At 49.0% G+C, this 23,957-nt stretch overlaps 1 protein-coding gene across 1 annotated transcript; it reads right to left on the bottom strand.

Moving 5' to 3' along the window:
• Window positions 1-5,792: 5,792 nt before the first annotated feature.
• Window positions 5,793-18,260, bottom strand: LOC142920151 (3'-5' RNA helicase YTHDC2-like). Its single transcript, XM_076062622.1, has 10 exons — window positions 18,121-18,260; window positions 17,314-17,515; window positions 16,940-17,106; window positions 15,045-15,150; window positions 13,929-14,085; window positions 13,300-13,407; window positions 8,761-8,906; window positions 8,275-8,410; window positions 7,199-7,325; window positions 5,793-6,235 (listed from the first exon to the last, which is right to left on the bottom strand). The coding sequence occupies exons 1-10, from the start codon at window positions 18,258-18,260 to the stop codon at window positions 6,124-6,126; spliced, it is 1,401 nt and encodes a 466-aa protein (XP_075918737.1). The 3' UTR covers window positions 5,793-6,123.
• Window positions 18,261-23,957: the final 5,697 nt, after the last annotated feature.

Here is a 23,957-nt window from a genome sequence, read left to right as displayed (position 1 = left end):
GATTGTTGCATCGTGAGGTTGTGAGAGACTTGTCTATGGGGTTAGATTGTTGCATCGTGAGGTTGTGAGAGACTTGTCTCTGGGGTAGATTGTTGCATCGTGAGGTTCTGAGAGACTTGTCTCAGGGGTAGATTGTTGCATCGTGAGGTTCTGAGAGACTTGTCTCCGGGGCAGATTGTTGCATCGTGAGGTTGTGAGAGACTTGTCTATGGGGTTAGATTGTTGCATCGTGAGGTTGTGAGAGACTTGTCTCTGGGGTAGATTGTTGCATCGTGAGGTTCTGAGAGACTTGTCTCTGGGGTAGATTGTTGCATCGTGAGGTTGTGAGAGACTTGTCTCAGGGGTAGATTGTTGCATCGTGAGGTTGTGAGAGACTTGTCTCCGGGGTAGATTGTTGCATCGTGAGGTTGTGAGAGACTTGTCTCTGGGGTAGATTGTTGCATCGTGAGGTTGTGAGAGACTTGTCTAAGGGGTAGAATGTTGCATCGTGAGGTTCTGAGAGACTTGTCTCCGGGGTAGATTGTTGCATCGTGAGGTTGTGAGAGACTTGTCTATGGGGTTAGATTGTTGCATCGTGAGGTTGTGAGAGACTTGTCTCTGGGGTAGATTGTTGCATCGTGAGGTTCTGAGAGACTTGTCTCTGGGGTAGATTGTTGCATCGTGAGGTTGTGAGAGACTTGTCTCCGGGGTAGATTGTTGCATCGTGAGGTTGTGAGAGACTTGTCTCAGGGGTTATAATGTTGCATCGTGAGGTTGTGAGAGACTTGTCTCCCGGGTAGAATGTTGCATCATAAGGTTGTGAGAGACTTGTCTCTGGGGTAGATTGTTGCATCGTGAGGTTGTGAGAGACTTGTCTCCGGGGTAGAATGTTGCATCGTGAGGTTGTGAGAGACTTGTCTCTGGGGTAGAATGTTGCATCGTGAGGTTCTGAGAGGCTTGTCTCTGGGGTAGATTGTTGCATCGTGAGGTTGTGATAGACTTGTCTCTGGGGTAGATTGTTGCATCGTGAGGTTATGAGAGACTTGCCTCAGGGTAGATTGTTGCATCGTGAGGTTGTGAGAGACTTGTCTCTGGGGTAGAATGTTGCATCGTGAGGTTCTGAGAGACTTGTCTCTGGGGTAGAATGTTGCATCGTGAGGTTGTGAGAGACTTGTCTCTGGGGTAGAATGTTGCATCGTGAGGTTGTGAGAGACTTGTCTCTGGGGTAGAATGTTGCATCGTGAGGTTGTGAGAGCCTTGTGTCCGGGGTAGAATGTTGCATCGTGAGGTTGTGAGAGGCTTGTCTCTGGGGTAAAATGTTGCATTGTGAGGTTGTGAGAGACTTGTCTCTGGGGTAGATTGTTGCATCGTGAGGTTGTGAGAGACTTGTCTCAGGGGTAGATTGTTGCATCGTGAGGTTGTGAGAGACTTGTCTCCGGGGTAGATTGTTGCATCGTGAGGTTGTGAGAGACTTGTCTCTGGGGTAGATTGTTGCATCGTGAGGTTGTGAGAGACTTGTCTAAGGGGTAGAATGTTGCATCGTGAGGTTGTGAGAGACTTGTCTCCGGGGCAGATTGTTGCATCGTGAGGTTGTGAGAGACTTGTCTCTGGGGTAGAATGTTGCATCGTGAGGTTGTGAGAGACTTGTCTCTGGAGTAGATTGTTGCATCGTGAGGTTGTGAGAGACTTGTCTCTGGGGTAGAATGTTGCATCGTGAGGTTGTGAGAGACTTGTCTCTGGGGTAGATTGTTGCATTGTGAGGTTGTGAGAGACTTGTCTCCGGGGTAGATTGTTGCATCGTGAGGTTGTGAGAGACTTGTCTCTGGGGTAGATTGTTGCATCGTGAGGTTGTGAGAGGCTTGTCTCAGGGGTAGATTGTTGCATCGTAAGGTTGTGAGAGACTTGTCTCTGGGGTAGAATGTTGCATCGTGCGGCTGTGAGAGACTTGTCTCCGGGCTAGATTGTTGCATCGTGAGGTTGTGAGAGACTTGTCTCAGGGGTTATAATGTTGCATCGTGAGGTTGTGAGAGACTTGTCTCAGGGGTTAGATTGTTGCATCGTGAGGTTGTGAGAGACTTGTCTCTGGGGTAGATTGTTGCATCGTGAGGTTCTGAGAGACTTGTCCTCGGGGTAGAATGTTGCATTGTGAGGTTGTGAGAGACTTGTCTCAGGGGTAGATTGTTGCATCGTGAGGTTGTGAGAGACTTGTCTCTGTGGTAGATTGTTGCATCGTGAGGTTCTGAGAGACTTGTCTCCGGGGCAGATTGTTGCATCGTGAGGTTGTGAGAGACTTGTCTCCGGGGCAGATCGTTGCATCGTGAGGTTGTGAGAGACTTGTCTCTGGGGTAGATTGTTGCATCGTGAGGTTGTGAGAGACTTGTCTCCGGGGTAGATTGTTGCATCGTGAGGTTCTGAGAGACTTGTCTCCGGGGCAGATTGTTGCATCGTGAGGTTGTGAGAGACTTGTCTATGGGGTTAGATTGTTGCATCGTGAGGTTGTGAGAGACTTGTCTCTGGGGTAGATTGTTGCATCGTGAGGTTCTGAGAGACTTGTCTCTGGGGTAGATTGTTGCATCGTGAGGTTGTGAGAGACTTGTCTCCGGGGTAGATTGTTGCATCGTGAGGTTGTGAGAGACTTGTCTCTGGGGTAGATTGTTGCATCGTGAGGTTGTGAGAGGCTTGTCTCAGGGGTAGATTGTTGCATCGTAAGGTTGTGAGAGACTTGTCTCTGGGGTAGAATGTTGCATCGTGCGGCTGTGAGAGACTTGTCTCCGGGCTAGATTGTTGCATCGTGAGGTTGTGAGAGACTTGTCTCAGGGGTTATAATGTTGCATCGTGAGGTTGTGAGAGACTTGTCTCCCGGGTAGAATGTTGCATCATAAGGTTGTGAGAGACTTGTCTCTGGGGTAGATTGTTGCATCGTGAGGTTGTGAGAGACTTGTCTCCGGGGTAGAATGTTGCATCGTGAGGTTGTGAGAGACTTGTCTCTGGGGTAGAATGTTGCATCGTGAGGTTCTGAGAGGCTTGTCTCTGGGGTAGATTGTTGCATCGTGAGGTTGTGATAGACTTGTCTCTGGGGTAGATTGTTGCATCGTGAGGTTATGAGAGACTTGCCTCAGGGTAGATTGTTGCATCGTGAGGTTGTGAGAGACTTGTCTCTGGGGTAGAATGTTGCATCGTGAGGTTCTGAGAGACTTGTCTCTGGGGTAGAATGTTGCATCGTGAGGTTGTGAGAGACTTGTCTCTGGGGTAGAATGTTGCATCGTGAGGTTGTGAGAGACTTGTCTCTGGGGTAGAATGTTGCATCGTGAGGTTGTGAGAGCCTTGTGTCCGGGGTAGAATGTTGCATCGTGAGGTTGTGAGAGGCTTGTCTCTGGGGTAGAATGTTGCATTGTGAGGTTGTGAGAGACTTGTCTCTGGGGTAGATTGTTGCATCGTGAGGTTGTGAGAGACTTGTCTCAGGGGTAGATTGTTGCATCGTGAGGTTGTGAGAGACTTGTCTCCGGGGTAGATTGTTGCATCGTGAGGTTGTGAGAGACTTGTCTCTGGGGTAGATTGTTGCATCGTGAGGTTGTGAGAGACTTGTCTAAGGGGTAGAATGTTGCATCGTGAGGTTCTGAGAGACTTGTCTCCGGGGCAGATTGTTGCATCGTGAGGTTGTGAGAGACTTGTCTATGGGGTTAGATTGTTGCATCGTGAGGTTGTGAGAGATTTGTCTCTGGGGTAGATTGTTGCATCGTGAGGTTCTGAGAGACTTGTCTCAGGGGTAGATTGTTGCATCGTGAGGTTCTGAGAGACTTGTCTCCGGGGCAGATTGTTGCATCGTGAGGTTGTGAGAGACTTGTCTATGGGGTTAGATTGTTGCATCGTGAGGTTGTGAGAGACTTGTCTCTGGGGTAGATTGTTGCATCGTGAGGTTCTGAGAGACTTGTCTCTGGGGTAGATTGTTGCATCGTGAGGTTGTGAGAGACTTGTCTCAGGGGTAGATTGTTGCATCGTGAGGTTGTGAGAGACTTGTCTCCGGGGTAGATTGTTGCATCGTGAGGTTGTGAGAGACTTGTCTCTGGGGTAGATTGTTGCATCGTGAGGTTGTGAGAGACTTGTCTAAGGGGTAGAATGTTGCATCGTGAGGTTCTGAGAGACTTGTCTCTGGGGCAGATTGTTGCATCGTGAGGTTGTGAGAGACTTGTCTATGGGGTTAGATTGTTGCATCGTGAGGTTGTGAGAGACTTGTCTCTGGGGTAGATTGTTGCATCGTGAGGTTCTGAGAGACTTGTCTCTGGGGTAGATTGTTGCATCGTGAGGTTGTGAGAGACTTGTCTCCGGGGTAGATTGTTGCATCGTGAGGTTGTGAGAGACTTGTCTCAGGGGTTATAATGTTGCATCGTGAGGTTCTGAGAGACTTGTCTCTGGGGTAGAATGTTGCATCGTGAGGTTGTGAGAGACTTGTCTCTGGGGTAGAATGTTGCATCGTGAGGTTGTGAGAGACTTGTCTCTGGGGTAGAATGTTGCATCGTGAGGTTGTGAGAGCCTTGTGTCCGGGGTAGAATGTTGCATCGTGAGGTTGTGAGAGGCTTGTCTCTGGGGTAGAATGTTGCATTGTGAGGTTGTGAGAGACTTGTCTCTGGGGTAGATTGTTGCATCGTGAGGTTGTGAGAGACTTGTCTCAGGGGTAGATTGTTGCATCGTGAGGTTGTGAGAGACTTGTCTCCGGGGTAGATTGTTGCATCGTGAGGTTGTGAGAGACTTGTCTCTGGGGTAGATTGTTGCATCGTGAGGTTGTGAGAGACTTGTCTAAGGGGTAGAATGTTGCATCGTGAGGTTGTGAGAGACTTGTCTCCGGGGCAGATTGTTGCATCGTGAGGTTGTGAGAGACTTGTCTCTGGGGTAGAATGTTGCATCGTGAGGTTGTGAGAGACTTGTCTCTGGAGTAGATTGTTGCATCGTGAGGTTGTGAGAGACTTGTCTCTGGGGTAGAATGTTGCATCGTGAGGTTGTGAGAGACTTGTCTCTGGGGTAGATTGTTGCATCGTGAGGTTGTGAGAGACTTGTCTCCGGGGTAGATTGTTGCATCGTGAGGTTGTGAGAGACTTGTCTCTGGGGTAGATTGTTGCATCGTGAGGTTGTGAGAGGCTTGTCTCAGGGGTAGATTGTTGCATCGTAAGGTTGTGAGAGACTTGTCTCTGGGGTAGAATGTTGCATCGTGCGGCTGTGAGAGACTTGTCTCCGGGCTAGATTGTTGCATCGTGAGGTTGTGAGAGACTTGTCTCAGGGGTTATAATGTTGCATCGTGAGGTTGTGACAGACTTGTCTCCCGGGTAGAATGTTGCATCATAAGGTTGTGAGAGACTTGTCTCTGGGGTAGATTGTTGCATCGTGAGGTTGTGAGAGACTTGTCTCCGGGGTAGAATGTTGCATCGTGAGGTTGTGAGAGACTTGTCTCTGGGGTAGAATGTTGCATCGTGAGGTTGTGAGAGACTTGTCTCCGGGGTTAGATTGTTGCATCGTGAGGTTGTGAGAGACTTGTCTCCGGGGTAGAATGTTGCATCGTGAGGTTGTGAGAGACTTGTCTATGGGGTAGAATGTTGCATCGTGAGGTTGTGAGAGACTTGTCTCAGGGGTAGAATGTTGCATCGTGAGGTTGTGAGAGACTTGTCTCTGGGCTAGATTGTTGCATCGTGAGGTTGTGAAAGACTTGTCTCTGGGGTAGATTGTTGCATCGTGAGGTTGTGAGAGACGAGACGTATTTGAGAGGCATTCTTCCAGTGGATTGAAACATGACGATCTCTTTTTGCGACTGTTAAGTACCCAGGAAATCCTCACTGAGTCTCAAGGCAATTTTTCCATGAAGATGCCGCCGAGTTATTTCATTCAAAAATAAACGGAAGAAATATTGCCGTCACGCGCGACACCCCCCAGTTGAGTAACGTGCAGGATACATTTCTCAGCACTGGGATGCGTGACCAATGCTAATGACGAGGTATGTTAATTTTTTGTCGCTTTTAAGCTTTGAGAGGAAACCAAAGAAGCTGGAGGGGAAATCCACGACAGCCGTGGAGAGGGAGCGCACAAACTCAACAACACGGACAAAGTATCCCGAGTCAGGCATCGAATCCAGGCCCCCGTTTTCTACAATGAATTACATTAAACCGGTTGCCCGAATAAGGCGGTGCCATCGCCGATAACGTACGCAGACGATTCCAGGAGCTCCACCACGTCCGATTCATGGAATTTCTTCGCCCAGTCGAAAGTGTTCCTGCGGAAATGAAAAAAAAGAAACTACGGCAAGGGCATTTGGGGGGCGGGGGTGGTGGGGGGGGGTGGGGTGGGGGTCGTCTCGACCGTGGCGACACCGGGCGATTGCGCCGAACCGGGAAAACGAGCACGGGGCGGCGCATCTTGCGGAGGGGAGGCCGCACCAGCGCTTGACCGTCTGTCGGACCCAAAAACCACTAAACCAGGGGGAGAGGCGGATGTTGCTCGCGACGAGATGGGCGTCAGGCACCACGAGGCCGGATGTCGGGCGACGGGGGAACAAACGGCGGAGACGCGGCCGAGCGGTTAGGTCCGCTCGCCGCTTGCTGAAGGTTTTGTCGATTCGCATCCGGCAGGCCACCCCGGTTATTAACAGCCCAAAAGCAGGAGGGGGCTGCGGGGTGTTCTAGGATCCCCCGGGACCTCCCTCCCCCCCCTTGGAACTCTCTGGAAGGGAGGCGTGGCCAGAGGCTGACACACAGGGGAGGTGTATAAAAGCCGGGATCTCTCAACGTGTCCGGGGCCAGTCCAAGACAGAAGCCAGAAGACCAGCAGCTGGCCAGGACCCTGGGGACCCCCTAGCCCCGCTGTCCTTGTAAGGGCGGGGACTCTGTGGGCCAGTGGTGTGAGACTCTGGCAACCCGCGGCCCGACGTCCTTGTTAAGGGTCGTGTCCGAGTGGGCCAGTGGTCAGAGGAGCCTCCCCTAGGTCACTCGTAGCCGGAGGAGCTGAGGGCTGTAGTCCGGTGTAAATTCGCGATCGTCCAGAGGCTGCACCTCCCTAGGTGATGAGTAAAAATGGCTGCAGCCTTAGCGAAGGCTGAGACCGTTGCTGTTAAAGCGTTTATTGAACAAACGCGTTGCCTCCACAAGTCGTCTCCGAGAACCCGCTACAACCTTCCACCGGGGCTGTGTCAACGCCCGATTGCGATCAAGCGGGGATGGGGGTGCAGGTGTGCCCTCACATGCCGTTGGAGTCCTTCAAGTTGACGTCGGCCCCCATCCGGAGCAGCAGCTCCACGATGTCAATGAGGCCGCGGCCGGCGGCCACCATCAGCGGCGTGGCGGTCTTCTCGCTGTGCCTGTAGTCGACTGCCCAGGAGAGAGACGATCATCATCATCATCATCATCGGCAGCGGCGGCGGCAGCGGCGGTGGCAGGGGCAGCAGAAGCAGCTTCAGCGGCAGGTGTGCAGCAACAAATTTATTCGACCATTCGAATTCTGACGCTCACACGTAGGGAGCATTCCGAGCTGTAATGGTTGGCAGTACTGGCCTTCCAATTCGGCATTTTAAACGATGAAGCAAGTTTATTAAATCACAGCCCCCCCCGCCCCTGCCCAGCCTCCCCAACCGCTCACCTTCACCACCGCCTGTCCAAACAACACCCCCGCCCCCTAGAGCCCTCTTCAGTGTAGGCTCTTTCAAGAACAGTGGCACAAGCAAGCAAGCCAGCAATAGCGGGGCTGCACCTTAATCTGTTAAATAAGAAACAAGGCCAATCTTCGACCGGGGCCACAGCGCACGTGGGCCAATCGACGCAACCCGTCGCAAACCGTTCCACCGATAAAAAAAAAAACGGTTTACCGATTCCTGACTCTCAGAACACGGAACAATATATGCACAGCACTTTTTCAGAAGCGACCTGGTCGCAAATGACATCTCGGTAAAAGTGACTTATCACGACGTGGAAATTTATAGCAGCCAAGTACCCTGAACACACGTTGATTCCAAATGTGGAGGGAAAAGCCGGAGGACCCGGAGAAAAATCCACGTGACCACGGGGAGAGAGACACGCAAACTCCAAATATACAGCAGCAGCAACAGGCGTCAGGGTCGGGATTAAACCCACGACCTCCTGCACACCAGGCGAGGTGGTTAACGTCTCCTAGCCACCGAGGTGGTAACCGATTCAGGAAAGGGCTACCGGTTTAACGGGGGAAGAAGTTGGGAGGGGAGGAAGGGGTGGGGGGTGGGGGGGAGGGAGGGAGGGTATTTCCCAGGCCACCCTGTTCCATTGGCACGCTGGCCCCGGCACGCACCGCTGACGCGCTCGCTGATCAGCAGGTGCAGCAGCTGCGTGGATGCGTCCTCGTCCCTGTGCAGCCACATGTTGGTGATGCACGCGTCCATCTCCTTGACGAGCCACAGCTCCAGCTTGGAGCCGTCGCGCTCCGCCTGTCCGCGCAAGAGACAAAAGATCCCCGTCGTGTAGCCGAAACAGACTGTTGGGGGCAAGCGCTGTTCGCCAGTGGCACCGATACGAAGGCTGGCACGGCGCACGAGGGGGCAGGTGGCCAGCACCACCACGCCTTTGTCTCCCGAGCGGCGATGCTGGCGCACCGTACCAGGTACTTATTTGAGGGCTAAGTCGATCTAGGCGAGGAACAGGAGCGGTTCAGATAATCGTCACATATCCTGCAACAGACTGTCGGGGCAAGCGCCATTAGCGAGCACCTACCTCGCCCGTATACCAGGCGAGGTAGTTAACATCTCCCGCCCCCACCCCAGCGTTCCACACGACATACCTCCTGTTCGAAGGCGCTCTCCCCCCCTTCGATGTTGAGAATCTTGGTTTGATCCGTGAGGAGTGCGACGCTGGCACCGCGCACTGGCACGCTCGGTCCGGTCTCCTCCTCGTACCGTTCGCTCAGATTGTTCTGCTGGCTCTCCACTGCGCACACGCAGACACAGAGATCCACCCCCCACCCCCCCGGTATAAAGCCTCAACAGACTGTTGGGGCAAGTGCTGTTCGCGAGCGCATGTGAAGGCTGGCACGGCGCAAGAGAAGGTGGTGGTTGTCTATATGCTGCACCATGTGCTCATTTTAAGGCTGAGTCGACCGAAATAACAAGGAAAAACTTTTTTTTTTTTTTTACCAGGTAAGGCCCATTGAGCTACGTAGCTTTTTCAGAAGTGACCTGGCCACATAAAAATGACAGCTCAAGCAAGCGGCTTGTCACCAAGTGGACATTTATAGCGGCAGCTAAACACTCTAAATGCACGTTGATTACAAATGCGGAGAGTAAAAACCAGAGGACCCGGAGAAAAATCCACACGAGCACAGAGAGAGAGAAAATGTAAACTCCAAATATAAAGGTGTTATGGTCAGAATCGAACCCACAACCTCCTCTATACCAGGCGAGGTAGCTAACATCTCCTAGCCACAGTGGCGCCCACCGTGCAAGACTGGTCCTGTGGCAGGTGCAGGACTGGTTCGGATAACCGCCACTGATATTGGCTACGAGGGTCAAAGGTCACAGATCCCCCGTGTAGCCTTAGCAGACTGTAGGGGCAAGTGCTGTTAGCGAGCAGCACCTATGAAGGTCGGCAACGGTACACGAGGGGGTGGGTGGCCAGCACCACGCCCGACCGCCTTTGTCTCCCCAGCGGCGATGTTTACTAAACACCGCACCAGGGTACTCATTTGAGGCTGAGTCGACCTAGGGGAGGCCCGGGACCGGTTCAGATAATCACCGCGAGCGGGAATCGAACCCGGGTCGCCGGGTTCGTAGCGCAGCGTCGCGCTGACCGCTGCACCGCCGCTCCCCACCACGAGGGTCACACACAAACAGAGACGCAGGCAGAGACACACACACACAGCAGTGTACACGCCTTTGTAGTGGGTTCCGGAGACACTTCGGAGAGGCAACTTCTTTATGACAACACAGTACTCCCAGCAGTCCTCCTGATACACTGCTACAGCCTAGGGGACACGGCCTACTCCTAGCGTGCCTTGACACTGGCTACGCTCTCGGCTCCTCCGGCTATGATGACCCTAGGGGAGGCTACGCCTGACCCGACCCAGCCAAGGTGCGGGTCTAGACTCTGGCTTCCTTGGCCCCGGCAGTCCTAGAGTCCCACCACCGGCTGAGAGTCCCACCACTGGCCCAGAGTCCCACCACCGGCCCGCACAGCGTCCCGGCCCTTTTTAATTTTTTTCATTTTTCATTTTCATGTATTGGGTATAGCCCTGTGAGCCATGCGGCTCTTAAGTCGGGTGCAACCGCAACAAACTAAATTTGAACGCGGAACATCCCAAAGCGACGACGCGCAACACAAACATCCTGGAATTCAACAAAGCAAATATTCCACGCGCACAAAAAAAACTTATTAAAACGCTGCGTGCAAAAAAATCACAATGTGGTGCAAGCCAACAACAACGACAACTGTCTGGGGATCCTGAGCCCCCAGCAGCCCCTCCGCTCTTGGGCTGGTGCTGCAGTCCCTCCCCTGATTGTTCGAGGTACCGTTCCATCCATGGCGCTACACCTTCACAGGTCATGGCAGCTATGAAGAAGCCCGGTCAGGTGATGCGATTATTCGGACTTCCTGTGTTACGGTCGTAACGTCGTGGGAATTTTTATTGTCATATATATTTTATTATTTTATTGTTTCCCTTCAACGTGACTTTACCGAAAGAGCTAAGAATATGAATTCCTGGGTACCGTCCCGGCAACGCCTGACGTAGCTTCAAGCGAAACGCCGCGTATCTAAATCGCTGAATCCGGCTACGGGAATTGTCCTTCAACTCACCGGTGGGACAACTGAAACAATGACAACAGACACATCGTGAAGCGCCTGTTGCAGCACGTGACGGTCTAATTAGTTTGGCTGCTTCGGGGTGGCGGAGGGGGTCTTGACGACACAGATTTGGCCAGATCGTTACATGGCCTAACACAACACTTCAGTGGGAATTGACAAGCCATCACGTGGCCCCACCAGACATTAGCGATAACGACACGGACGACAGTTTATAAAACAACAACAACAACACGCAACAATAACGACAACATTCACAGTGTTAATAATAATAACAACAACACGGACGACAGTTTATAAAACAACAACAACACACAACAATAACGACAACATTCACGGTGTTAATAATAATAACGACACGGACGACAGTTTATAAAACAACAACACACAACAATAACGATAACATTCACAGTGTTAATAATAATAACGACACGGACGACAGTTTATAAAACAACAACACACAACAATAACGATAACATTCACGGTGTTAATAATAATAACAACACGGACGACAGTTTATAAAACAACAACACACAACAATAACATTCACAGTGTTAATAATAATAACGACAACACGGACGACAGTTTATAAAACAACAACAACAACACACAACAATAACGGCAACATTCACGGTGTTAATAATAATAACGACACGGACGACAGTTTATAAAACAACAACACACAACAATAACGATAACATTCACAGTGTTAATAATAATAACGACACGGACGACAGTTTATAAAACAACAACACACAACAATAACGACAACATTCACAGTGTTAATAATAATAACGACAACACGGACGATAGTTTATAAAACAACAACACACAACAATAACGACAACATTCACAGTGTTAATAATAATAACGACAACACGGACGATAGTTTATAAAACAACAACACACAACAATAACGACAACATTCACAGTGTTAATAATAATAACAACACGGACGACAGTTTATAAAACAACAACACACAACAATAACGACAACATTCACAGTGTTAATAATAATAACGACAACACGGACGACAGTTTATAAAACAACAACACACAACAATAACGATAACATTCACGGTGTTAATAATAACAATAACAACACGGACGACAGTTTATAAAACAACAACACACAACAATAACGATAACATTCACAGTGTTAATAATAATAACAACAACACGGACGACAGTTTATAAAACAACAACAACAACACACAACAATAACGACAACATTCACAGTGTTAATAATAATAACAACAACACGGACGACAGTTTATAAAACAACAACAACAACACACAACAATAACGACAACATTCACAGTGTTAATAATAATAACAACAACACGGACGACAGTTTATAAAACAACAACACACAACAATAACGATAACATTCACAGTGTTAATAATAATAACAACACGGACGACAGTTTATAAAACAACAACACACAACAATAACGACAACATTCACAGTGTTAATAATAATAACAACACGGACGACAGTTTATAAAACAACAACACACAACAATAACGACAACATTCACAGTGTTAATAATAATAACGACACGGACGACAGTTTATAAAACAACAACAACACACAACAATAACGACAACATTCACAGTGTTAATAATAATAACGACACGGACGACAGTTTATACAACAACAACAACACACAACAATAACGACAACATTCACAGTGTTAATAATAATAACAACGACACGGACGACAGTTTATAAAACAACAACAACACACAACAATAACGACAACATTCACAGTGTTAATAATAACAACACGGCTACGGTGGCGATGCGATTGCACAATCATGATGAAGAAGAAGAGCGACGGAAGAGCCCAGTTGACATTGGCTGATTGGATTCCTCCAATATGAACAAACACATTCTCCTGCGGAGGGAGCCGGTAGGAACGTTGGGTTGCTTGGTCAACGACCAGGGTCAACGGCGGCTCCGTGGTGTATTCCGCAAATATGCCCGACTGTGAGGGCGGGCACAAGCCGGCGTGAGTAGGTTAAACGTTGAGTTTTATAAGGGCACCACGGGGTGACCAGCCCCTGCCCCCCCGGCCCCACCCCTCCCACCCCCACCCCCAGCCCCACCCTCCCCACCCAGCCCCTCCCCACCCTCCCCTCCCCACCCAGCCCCACCCTCCCCTCCCCACCCAGCCCCACCCTCCCCACCCTCCCCACCCTCCCCACCCAGCCCCTTCCTCCCCACCCAGCCCCTCCCCACCCTCCCCACCCAGCCCCTCCCTCCCTACCCAGCCCCTCCCCACCCTCCCCTCTCCACCCAGCCCCACCTCTCCCATTTTTGGATGCACGACGGACGGACACAACAACAATAATCCCCGTGTGGGCTGGTGGTGTAACCAGGAGGTTCCTACCGCTATCAATATTCTCCTGATTCCGATACAGTTGGAGATCGCCGCCTCAACACAATGGGAGGCTCTCTCAGGCAATGCGGGGGGCGGGCGGGTGGTGGGGGGGGGTGGTTTTTGCCGGCTGTACGTACGTTGATCTTTCTCCTTCTGGCGTCTCTCCATCTCCTTAGACTTGTAACCAGTGGTGGGCAGGATGTCCTCCAGAAAGAACCGCTTCACCTCGAAAAGCCTCCCAGGCACTGGCCCACGGACGAGAGGCAACACGGCGTGCACACCGCCACGTCCAACATCGCCGTTGCGTTTGGCCCGCCGCCGCCACCGCCGCCGCCGCCGCCGACGCACGGTTAGATCGAGTGAATATAAATGTTGTGTCGTTAAACCCGCCACCACCCGACGCAGCAGCCGGTTAGCGAGGTTTGTCAAGTAAACAAAACGTGGCCAACGAGTTGCTAATTCGGCACACACCGGTGTGCTGGAGGAGTAAACCCACAACATTTACCGTTCGGTAATTACAACCGGCAAATGTCGCACTCCAATGGTAAATGTTGTGGGTTTACTCCTCCAACACAACGGTGCGCCGTGCTAGTAACGATATTTTGTTTTACGTGACAAAATCTTACAAATTGGCCCTCGGGTTTAACAACACATTTACATTGACGCGATCAAACCCAAAAAAACCTCTAATACATTATCGATAATATTGGTCGCGAAAGCCTACCGCTACGTGTTCAACCGACGGATGGATTTAGCCGTCTCTCACGTCTGACGACGGGGCAGCCGCCGAAGTACTCTGAAAAGAGTGAGACGTTGAGGGGGGCGCTCATCAGCACGACGCGGAGGTTGCACTGCCGCTCCAGAATGTCGCGCAGCTTGATGAGCAGGATGTCGCAGAAGCGGTCGCGTTCATGGATCTCGTCCTAGTGGATACATCACCGCCAACGCTGCCATCATCATCATCATCGTCAATGTAACCACCACCACCGCCATCATCACCATTGTCAATTTCGCCACCACCAGTTAACAAAAATCTATCATGACCAACTGACAAGACAAAGATCCCCCGTATAGCCTTAACAGACTCGTTGGGGCAAGTGCTGTAAGCGAGTAGCTCCTATGAAGGCAGGCACGGTACACAAGGGGGTGGGTGGCAAGCACCACTCTTTAAGAACCACCACCAATACCACCACCAGAACCAACACCAGCACTACCACCATCATCATCACCACCCCTAATCACCACCACCACCACAATTATTACTACCATCATCACCACCCTTAACCATCACCACCACCAGCAGAACCATCAATAACCACCACCCTTAGCAGCAGCAACAACACTACCAGCATCACCACCATCATCACCTTTAACCAACCAGTAGCAACAGCACCAGCTTCATAACAATAATTAAACTTCACCATGTACATACAGTCCGTTGTCAATCCAATGATTGAGACACTAAAACCGAACAAAAACTCAGAAACCGGAACTGGCCACATCTTGGGTTAGACCGAATAAAATAAAATAAATTAAAATCACGACGTTTCGAGCGAGCGCACACACAAGGGTCCGTCAGCAGGTGGGACAACCACATCTACAGGCCTCGATAGCCTCTTGTGACAGCAGCAGCAGCCCTTTTGCCCACTTCAGCAATTCTTTCTTGCTGTGGTTGTCCCACCTGCTGACTGACGCTTGCGTGTGCGCGCGCCCGAAACGCCGTGATTTAATTCATTTCATTTTCTACCTACCACGGTGACTTTACCGAGAGAACCCAGGGGCGTGGACCCCTGCAGTCACGAAAACTTCAAATCTAGATTAGACTGAAAAGAAAACTTTTGAGCACCGGTGTGTGGTGGATCGACTGTAGCTCGGCACGTACCACGATGATGTGCGTCACGACGGTAGACGTGGCGCTGTCTCCGGCCATGAGGGTCCTCAGCAGCACGTCGTTGGTGCAGAACGTGAGGAGCGTCTTTGGCGAGACCCTGCGCGCAACGCCGCGTGCGGAACGCGACGGTATGAGGGATACTCTTTGGTTCTATTGGGTAAAGTCACCACGTAGCAGGTTAAAAATAAAATAACAAAAATCACGACGTTTCGGCCACAACACAAGCGGCCTTCATCAGGTGAAGGGACGAGACTGTCTGGTAGGACAGCGCTGGAGTGAAAAAAGCCACGCTCAGATCACGACCTTTAAGCTGTGTGAGAAGAAAAACACTAAGCGCCTTGACAAAGGAATTATCATATAATTTAGCATTGAAATGGCTAATTGAAATAGCTAAGTTAAAGTATACACATCTGCAGAGGTACCCCTTGACAAAGGAATTAGCATAGAATTTAGCATTGAAATAGCTCATTGAAATAGCTAAGTTAAAGTATACACATCCGCTAGAGGCACCCCTTGACAAAGGAATTAGCATAGAATTTAGCATTGAAATGGCTCATTGAAATAGCTAAGTTAAAGTGTACACATCCGCAGAGGCACCCCTTGACAAAGGAATTAGCATAGAATTTAGCATTGAAATGGCTCATTGAAATAGCTAAGTTAAAGTATACACATCCGCAGAGGTACCCCTTGACAAAGGAATTAGCATATAATTTAGCATTGAAATGGCTCATTGAAATAGCTAAGTTAAAGTATACACATCCGCAGAGGCACCCCTTGACAAAGGAATTAGCATATAATTTAGCATTGAAATGGCTCATTGAAATAGCTAAGTTAAAGTATACACATCCGCAGAGGCACCCCTTGACAAAGGAATTAGCATAGAATTTAGCATTGAAATGGCTCATTGAAATAGCTAAGTTAAAGTATACACATCCGCAGAGGCACCCCTTGACAAAGGAATTAGCATAGAATTTAGCATTGAAATAGCTGAGTGATAAGCTGAGGTATAAGGGATCTCAAATACATACATGGTGTTTTCCTGTTAACCTAACATCTAGGTTGTCAGTCAATATTACGATTCGTAAATTTAACGTAGGTATGCAAGTTGAACTTCTTTCGCACCACCGTACGTAGCCAACCGTGCTCAATGGTCCAACGTGTGTGAAGTCCTCCCCCCACCAGCCGACACAGCCAAACCAATTAAATTACCACATGGTGGTAAAAGTGTTTCACTGTGCGCCCAACAAGATTGTTTCAGCTCACCACCGACAGTTGAGTTGAAGAACAATTCCATCAACACAAATTCAGCAATCGTATACAATGCCTATAAAGCGATATGCTAAATTTCCTTGTGACAATTGTTCTGCACCCCCACCCATACCCATGGCAAATTGTTGTTTGGCTTGCATCGTGCAGAGGAAGGATTTCACGACAGCTGTTTTTGTCAAGATAATTTCTTCGTTGCCTAACCAAAAATAAATGTGCCGTAAATATTGTTGCACCGGCTCGGTTTTCGTAGAGTTGTGTCACTGCAGAGCTCAGACAGGACGGAGAAACGCAAACCGAACACAACCCTAAAAATCACACAACTCAACGAAAGGACACGGCGCAGGGCAGGGAGAAACACGACAGGACACAGCGGTAAAAGTACACAATAACAAACGTATGTGTGCATGTGCGCGTGTGTACGTTGAACGTCTTTCACACCGTACGCAGCCGACCGCGCTAATCGTGGGGGCGCGACTAGCACAGTTGGAATGAAACGACGAGAAAAATTACAATAGCACACGGCCCAGAGGGAAAACACAACAACAACAACAAAAATAACAGAACACACACACACGCGCACGCGCGCACAACGGAAGCGCCAACACGCGTACACGCACTTGCTCTCCAACCGGATCTGGTAGCCGACGGTCTGGCCGACGCCCTCCCCTCGCTCCTCCGCCACCCTCTCGGCCGCGGCGACGGCAGAGATTCGGCGCGGCTGCGCGCAAATCACGCGGCACGGCGACCCCAGGCGGCTGCCCTCGTCCAGGATGTACTGAGGGATCTGCCGGGGGGGTGGGGGACGACACGGGCGGCGGCGCGCGCCGAGTGTTAAGCGGTGATCGGAGGCAGTCCTCAAGATCGCAATTCGGGGGTAAAAAATAAAATAATAATCCACGTTCACCCCGCTCGTCGTGGTGGTGGTCCTGGGGAAATGAGCCCGACATGCTGAATGAAGGAGCGCCGAGTTCTAGGACTGTGCTGCGAGCACCTGCGTGGTTTTGCCGGAGCCGGTCTCGCCCAGCACAGCAGGATGTTGGACTTGGCGATGGTGCCCAGCAACTGCTCCCGGAACGCGGCCACGGGGAGGGTCTGGCGGAACGCCTCCAGCTCCGATCGCCCCCGCGGTGGCGGGACCTGAGCGATCCCGTCGTTGAGCCGTCCGCTCGGCCTGCTCGCCTCGCGTCTCGCCCCTGTGAGTGACACGCGTCGAATTGCATCAGCGTCACGGGTGCCACGGTGGCTAGATGTTGACTCCCTCGCCTGGTGTACAGGAGGTCGTGGGTTCGATCCCAACCCCGACATATGCTGCTGTATATTTGGAGTCTGTGTCTCTCTCCCTCATCATCATCATGGTGGCTAGATGTTAACACCCTCGCCTGGTATACAGGATGTCGTGGGTTCGATCCCAACCCCGATATCTGCTGCTGTATATTTGGAGTCTGTGTCTCTCTCTCTCATCATCATCATGGTGGCTAGGAGATGTTAACTCCCTCGCCTGGTATACAGGAGGTCGTGGGTTCGATCCCAACCACGACATCTGCTGCTGTATATTTGGAGTTTGCGGTGTCTCTCTCGAATCGACGTGCGTTGAGCGTATTTGGCTGCTGCGAACGTCCACGTGATAAGCCACTTCATTCGAGCAATCATTTTGTGGCCAGGTCGCTGCTGATAAATGGCTACGCAGCTCAGCGCAGCCTTACCCAGTAAAATAATGCCTGAATAGATTAGTTGATAGAGGGCACCAATGGAGCACCACGGAAAAAAAAAACGTCGCCGGCAACTCCAAAGCGGGAACGAACCTGGGTCAGAGCCAGTGTCGGGGAAGCGCTGCAGAAGCACACGGGCGGCGTGGCGCGCCCGTTGCGACAGCGCAAATGACATCTCGGCGCCCGCCACCTCCGCTGTCTCCTTCTTGCGCACGGTGAGGCGCTGCATCGGCCCCCCCCCTTGCTACCGAAACGCAGCGAGGAACGTGGGGGGCAGCGTTAATTTACCGGTGGGCGGGCGGGTTAGGTGGGTGGGTGGGTGTGTGGGCGTGTGGGTGTGTGGGTGGGTGGGTGGGTGGGCGAGCGGGTAGACGGATAGGTGTGCATGCAGGCGCACGGGTAGGCGTGTAGGTGGGCAAGTATATGAGTGGGTTTGCGAGTGCGTGACGAGGCAGGCAGGCAGGTAGGTAGGCATGTAGGTGGACATGCATGTGGGCAGGGAGGTGCACAGGTAGATATGGGGAGCGGTACTGTAGCGGTTAGCACGCTGCTGCGCTACGAACCCGATTCCCGCTGACGGCCAACACCAGTGACAATTATCTGAACCTATCATATGCCTCTCCTAGGTCGACTCAGCCTCAAATGATTACCGAATGCAGTATGTAAACATCGCCACTCGGGAGACGAAGGCGATCAGGCGTGGTGCCGGCCACCCACCCGTGCCGGCCCTCATAGGTGCTCGCTAACGGCACCTCCTCCAACAGCCTGTTAAGACTACACGGGGGATCTTTGTCTTGTATAGGTTGGGTGGGTAGGTGAGCGGGTACGTAGGTTAGTGCATGCGAATCACAAGCTTAGTCCGTGCTCGCCAGTTGCCTGGGTGAAAGGTTGGGCTCCGTTTTGCCCTAACGCCTGGCCAGCTGGCTTCAAAAAAACGTAACCAATGAATGAGCCGATTTTCATCGCTCCCAACTCGGCAGTGGGATGGTCTCAGGCACGTTTTCTCCTCTTGGCTGGGCCGCTGTCCCGATTAGCACGGGTGGCTACGTGCAGTGCAAAAGAGGTTCTACTAGACGTGCCCACACACTTACATTCTCTGACACTGCCCTTGGCCGTGCCTTAGAACGCCAACGCCCCGCACAATCCCGCTCGCCTCTCTCTTGACAATGTGTCTCTTACCTTTTCGTACGTTCTCTAATCAATGTGCTTTCTCTATGCCGAAAACAAACTTCTTTGAAGCTGATTTTGCGTTGAAGTTCGTTGCCCTTCCCCCACGCCTCTGGTCAGCACGGTTTGGCTACGTACGGTGCGAAAGACGCTCAACATACACACGCTCCTGTCCCTGTCTCTTAGAGTTTAATTCAGAATTTGTTCCATTACAAAGACCCCCTCCCCGTGTAGCCTGTAACAGACTGTCGGGGCAAGTGCTGTTAGGGAAGCACCTATGAAGGCCGGCACAGCAAACAAGGGGGGTGGGTGGCCAACACCACGCCCGGCCACCCTTTGTCTCCTTCGTGGCAATGTTTCCGCATCGCACCAGGTACTCATTTGAGGCTGAGTCGACCTAGGGGAGGCCCGGGAGCAGTTCAGACAATCGTCACTGGTGTTGGCCGTGAGTGGGAATCGAACCCGGGTCGCCAGGTTTGTAGCTCGGCGCACTAACCGCTACACTAACCGCTCCCCACAGGCACTCCTTGGCATACGCGAAAAGCACGCCTATCTCAAAATCGTGTATGTCAAAAGCAATGTTCCCATAAGGGGCCGTCCATAAATGACGTCACACGAGTTTGGCCGATTTTTGACCCCCCCCCCTGCCCCCCTCGTCACACAGCGTCACAAAGTCAGACGCCCCTGAAATATGACGTCACAAAGTTCTGCCCCCCACACCCCCCAAACCATATTTCCATTTTAAAATGAAACACGCTTCAAATCGCTTTACACTATTGTCATTGTAGTGCGTATTTAATGTGGCGCTGCACTCTGATGTTGTAGGAGAAAACATTTGTAGAATTATAAAATATTAAAAGTAATTCTATTAAAAAAATACTTGAAACTTTGCAGTAGAACGAAGCAAAATGGAGAGTACAATAATATCAATTACATATTCATTCCACAGAATGAAAAGCCCTGGTAGAATCATTAAAATCAAAATGTTTAATAACAATCATTCAAAATGTTTTTTACTAAATGTATGCATCACCATTCTCCCACGGAGAAGCGAAATGCTCCTTCATGGAATAAATAAAAGGTGACCTTAGTAAATTTAAAACATCAAATAGTTAATAATGAAAATTATTCAAAATTAGTGCCGTTATAACAATTCTATTTAATTAAGTAGATATTTAAATTTTGATTTAAAGCTTTCGTGACTGCAGTAATTCATATTCTTAGCTCTTTCGGTAAAGTCACGTTGAAGGGAAACAATAAAATAACAATATATATAACAATAAAAATTCTCACGACGTTTCGACCATAACGCCTGATGACGACCGTTTGTGTTATGGTCGAAACGTCGTGAGAATTTTTATTGTTTTATATATTTTTATTATTTTATTGTTTCCCTTCAACGTGACTTTACCGAAAGAGCTAAGAATATAGATATTTAAAGTTGCGCATTTTGATGTGACGTCACATTTCTCAACCCCTCCTCCCCCCCTACGTCACACATCGTCACAAACGTCTGACGCCCTCCATAGGTGCGTGACGTCATTTATGGGCGGCCCCTAAGTGATAATGATACAGGATTCGTCTTCTTTGCTTCTCTCGGTAAAGTCACCACCACCACGTGAGAGAATGAGAATAAAATAATAAAATCACGCGATACAATTCCCACGACGTTTCACGAGATGAAGGGGGTTAGGGGATTTCACCGAGACTCGCAGAGATAGTCGCCTAAGTTATCCTTGCCCATATCAATACAACGGCACACAATATACAATAGAGGGCTTCAACAAAAATGTTAACACATTACGGGGCTGTCGCTTTTAATAGAAAAAAAAGAACGAATTTTGATTTAAAGCTTCCGTGACTGCAGGGATTCATATTCTTGGTTCTTTTGGTAAAGTCACCACCACGTTAGAAGGGAAACAATGAAATAATAAAAATATAACACAATAACAATAAAATCATCTGATGATGATTGCTTGTGTTGCGGTCGAAACGTCGTAAGAATTTTATTGTTTTATATTTTGTATTATTTTATTGGTTCCCTTCTACGTGCAGGTGACTTTACAAAAAGAACCAAGAATAATAATTTTATTGTTTTACAATAATTTTATTGTTTTATATTTTGTATTATTTTATTGGTTCCCTTCTACGTGCAGGTGACTTTACAAAAAGAACCAAGAAAAATAATTGTATTGTTTTACAATAATTTTATTGTTTTATATTTTTTATTATTTTATTGTTTCCCTTCTACGTGGTGGTGACTTTACCGAAAGAACCAAGAATAATAATTTTGTTTTACAATAATTTTATTGTTTTATTATTTTTATTATTTTATTGTTTCCCTTCTACGTGGTGGTGACTTTACCGAAAGAACCAAGAATAATAATTTTGTTTTACAATAATTTTATTGTTTTATATTTTTATTATTTTATTGTTTCCCTTCTACGTGGTGGTGACTTTACCGAAAGAACCAAGAATAATAACTTTATTGTTTTACAATAATTTTATTGTTTTATATTTTTATTATTTTATTGTTTCCCTTCTACGTGCAGGTGACTTTACCGAATTACCAACAATATGAATCCCTGCAGTCACGAAAGCTTTAAATAAAAAATATATCAATATTCATTAATTATTTCCAAGCAAACTACATTCGTGTGTTTTTCTTAAATGCATTCCGTTTAAACTTGTAACAAATATTTTTTTACGTACTGACAAATTAAAGGTTTTAATTCCACTGTGTGGTGCAATTATTAAACATTCTAACAATAACGTGCCCAACATTGTGTATACATATATTTAAAATGTGATTCACAGCAAAAAAAATATAAGTATGCTTTTTAATGAAATACTATCAACCCAAATAAATGAACGGTTAACACACTTGCAACATGATAACAAACGTGATGTTAATATCTTCACAAAGTCAAAAATATTATCTCTCCTCCCCACTTGTCCGCCTTCGTTGGTCAACGCGTGCCTCTGGAATCCTTCCCCAGAGACACATTTCTCGTTGAAAGTTCTCACGAGTGTCAACATTTTCTTGTTACTTTACGTTAAAATGTAAACTCTTAATATGCTTAAATTTAGATTTAAAGCTTTCGTGACTGCAGTAATTCATATTATTTTTATTGTTTTATATATATATTTTATTGCTTCCCTTCAACGTGACTTTACCGAAAGAACTAAGAATATATCTTAATATGCTTCCCGTAAAATAAAATTAAGCAACACAGTTGAGGAATACAAAGGCGGTGAACACAAGCAAATCGGGCACATGCACGATCACAACGAGACGAGCAGAGGGCAAATAAGTGTTGTTGTTATTGTTGTTGTTCTTGCTACATGTGTGTGTGTGTACACTGTGTGTGTGTACACTGTGTGTACACGTGTGTGTGTGTACACTGTGTGTGTACACTGTGTGTGTGTGTACACGTGTGTGTGTGTACACGTGTGTGTGTGTACACTGTGTGTACACTGTGTGTGTGTGTACACGTGTGTGTGTACACGTGTGTGTGTACACTGTGTGTGTGTGTACACTGTGTGTGTGTACACTGTGTGTGTACACGTGTGTGTGTGTGTACACTGTGTGTGTGTACACTGTTTGTGTACACGTGTGTGTATACACGTGTGTGTGTACACTGAGTGTGTGTACACTGAGTGTGTGTACACACGTGTGTGTACACTGTGTGTGTACACTGTGTGTACACTGTGTGTACACGTGTTTATCTTTAGAATGTGAAGGGGGTCACTAACACCACTTGCCCCCTACAGCCTGCTAAGGCTACACGGGGGATCTTTGTCTTTGTGTTCACGTGGCGTGTTGTTTCACGATGTCCACGCGAACGACGTTAAACACCACCACCACCACGAGTTCGATCGATCGATCATTCGATCGATTGAAGGGAAGAAATCGGCTAAAGGCCCCCAGACTTGCAGGCCCCGAAGCCGGCTTTTTTTTAGTTTCGATCGCTTTTTAAAACGAGGGGTTAATCGATTAATCTCGGTCGGTACATTTTGTATTTTGTTTGTTTTAAATGTTTAAAAGTGCGGGTGGATTAAGATGGAAGTTTAAAAAAAAACTCACTCAGTCGCAAACTCCCTCAGCCGCAAACTCCCAAGGCCAGCCGAGATCTTACAAAGTGAAGTGGAACCAAAATCGTGACGCTGACGGGCGAAACCAAATTGGTGTCAAGCTGAGGGGGGGAGGGCGAAACCAAATTGGTTACAAGCTGGGGGGGGGTGGGCGAAACCAAATTGGTTACAAGCTGAGGGGGGGTGGGCGAAACCAAATTGGTTACAAGCTGAGGGGGTGGGCGAAACCAAATTGGTTACTAGCTGAGGGGGTGGGCGAAACCAAATTGGTTATAAGCTGGGGGGGGTGGGCGGAACCAAATTGGTTACAAGCTGGGGGGGGTGGGCGAAACCAAATTGGTTACAAGCTGAGGGGGTGGGCGAAACCAAATTGGTTACTAGCTGAGGGGGTGGGCGAAACCAAATTGGTTACAAGCTGGGGGGGAGGGCGAAACCAAATTGGTTACAAGCTGAGGGGGGGTGGGCGAAACCAAATTGGTTACAAGCTGAGGGGGTGGGCGAAACCAAATTGGTTACTAGCTAAGGGGGTGGGCGAAACCAAATTGGTTACTAGCTAAGGGGGTGGGCGAAACCAAATTGGTTTCAAGCTGGGGGGGTGGGCGAAACCAAATTGGTTACAAGCTGGGGGGGAGGGCGAAACCAAATTGGTTATAAGCTGGGGGGG

This window comes from Petromyzon marinus, unplaced genomic scaffold (assembly GCF_048934315.1).
Source record: "Petromyzon marinus isolate PM22_M1 ecotype Great Lakes invasive population unplaced genomic scaffold, UKy_Petmar_22M1.pri1.0 PM_G_Scaffold_69, whole genome shotgun sequence".
NCBI lineage: Eukaryota > Metazoa > Chordata > Hyperoartia > Petromyzontiformes > Petromyzontidae > Petromyzon > Petromyzon marinus.
The sequence above is the reverse complement of the archived record's forward strand: the minus strand, read 5'-3'. Positions and strand labels throughout refer to the sequence as shown.

Coding starts and splice junctions, on each gene's coding strand:
- LOC142920151 (XM_076062622.1), bottom strand. CDS start 18,260: ATGCAGCGCCTCACCGTGCGCAAGAAGGAGACAGCGGAGGTGGCGGGC. Junction 15,151..16,939: donor CAGATCCGGTTGGAGAGCAA/GTGCGTGTACGC, acceptor CGTTGCGCGCAG/GGTCTCGCCAAAGACGCTCC. Junction 7,326..8,274: donor GATCAGCGAGCGCGTCAGCG/GTGCGTGCCGGG, acceptor TCTCCTGGGCAG/TCGACTACAGGCACAGCGAG.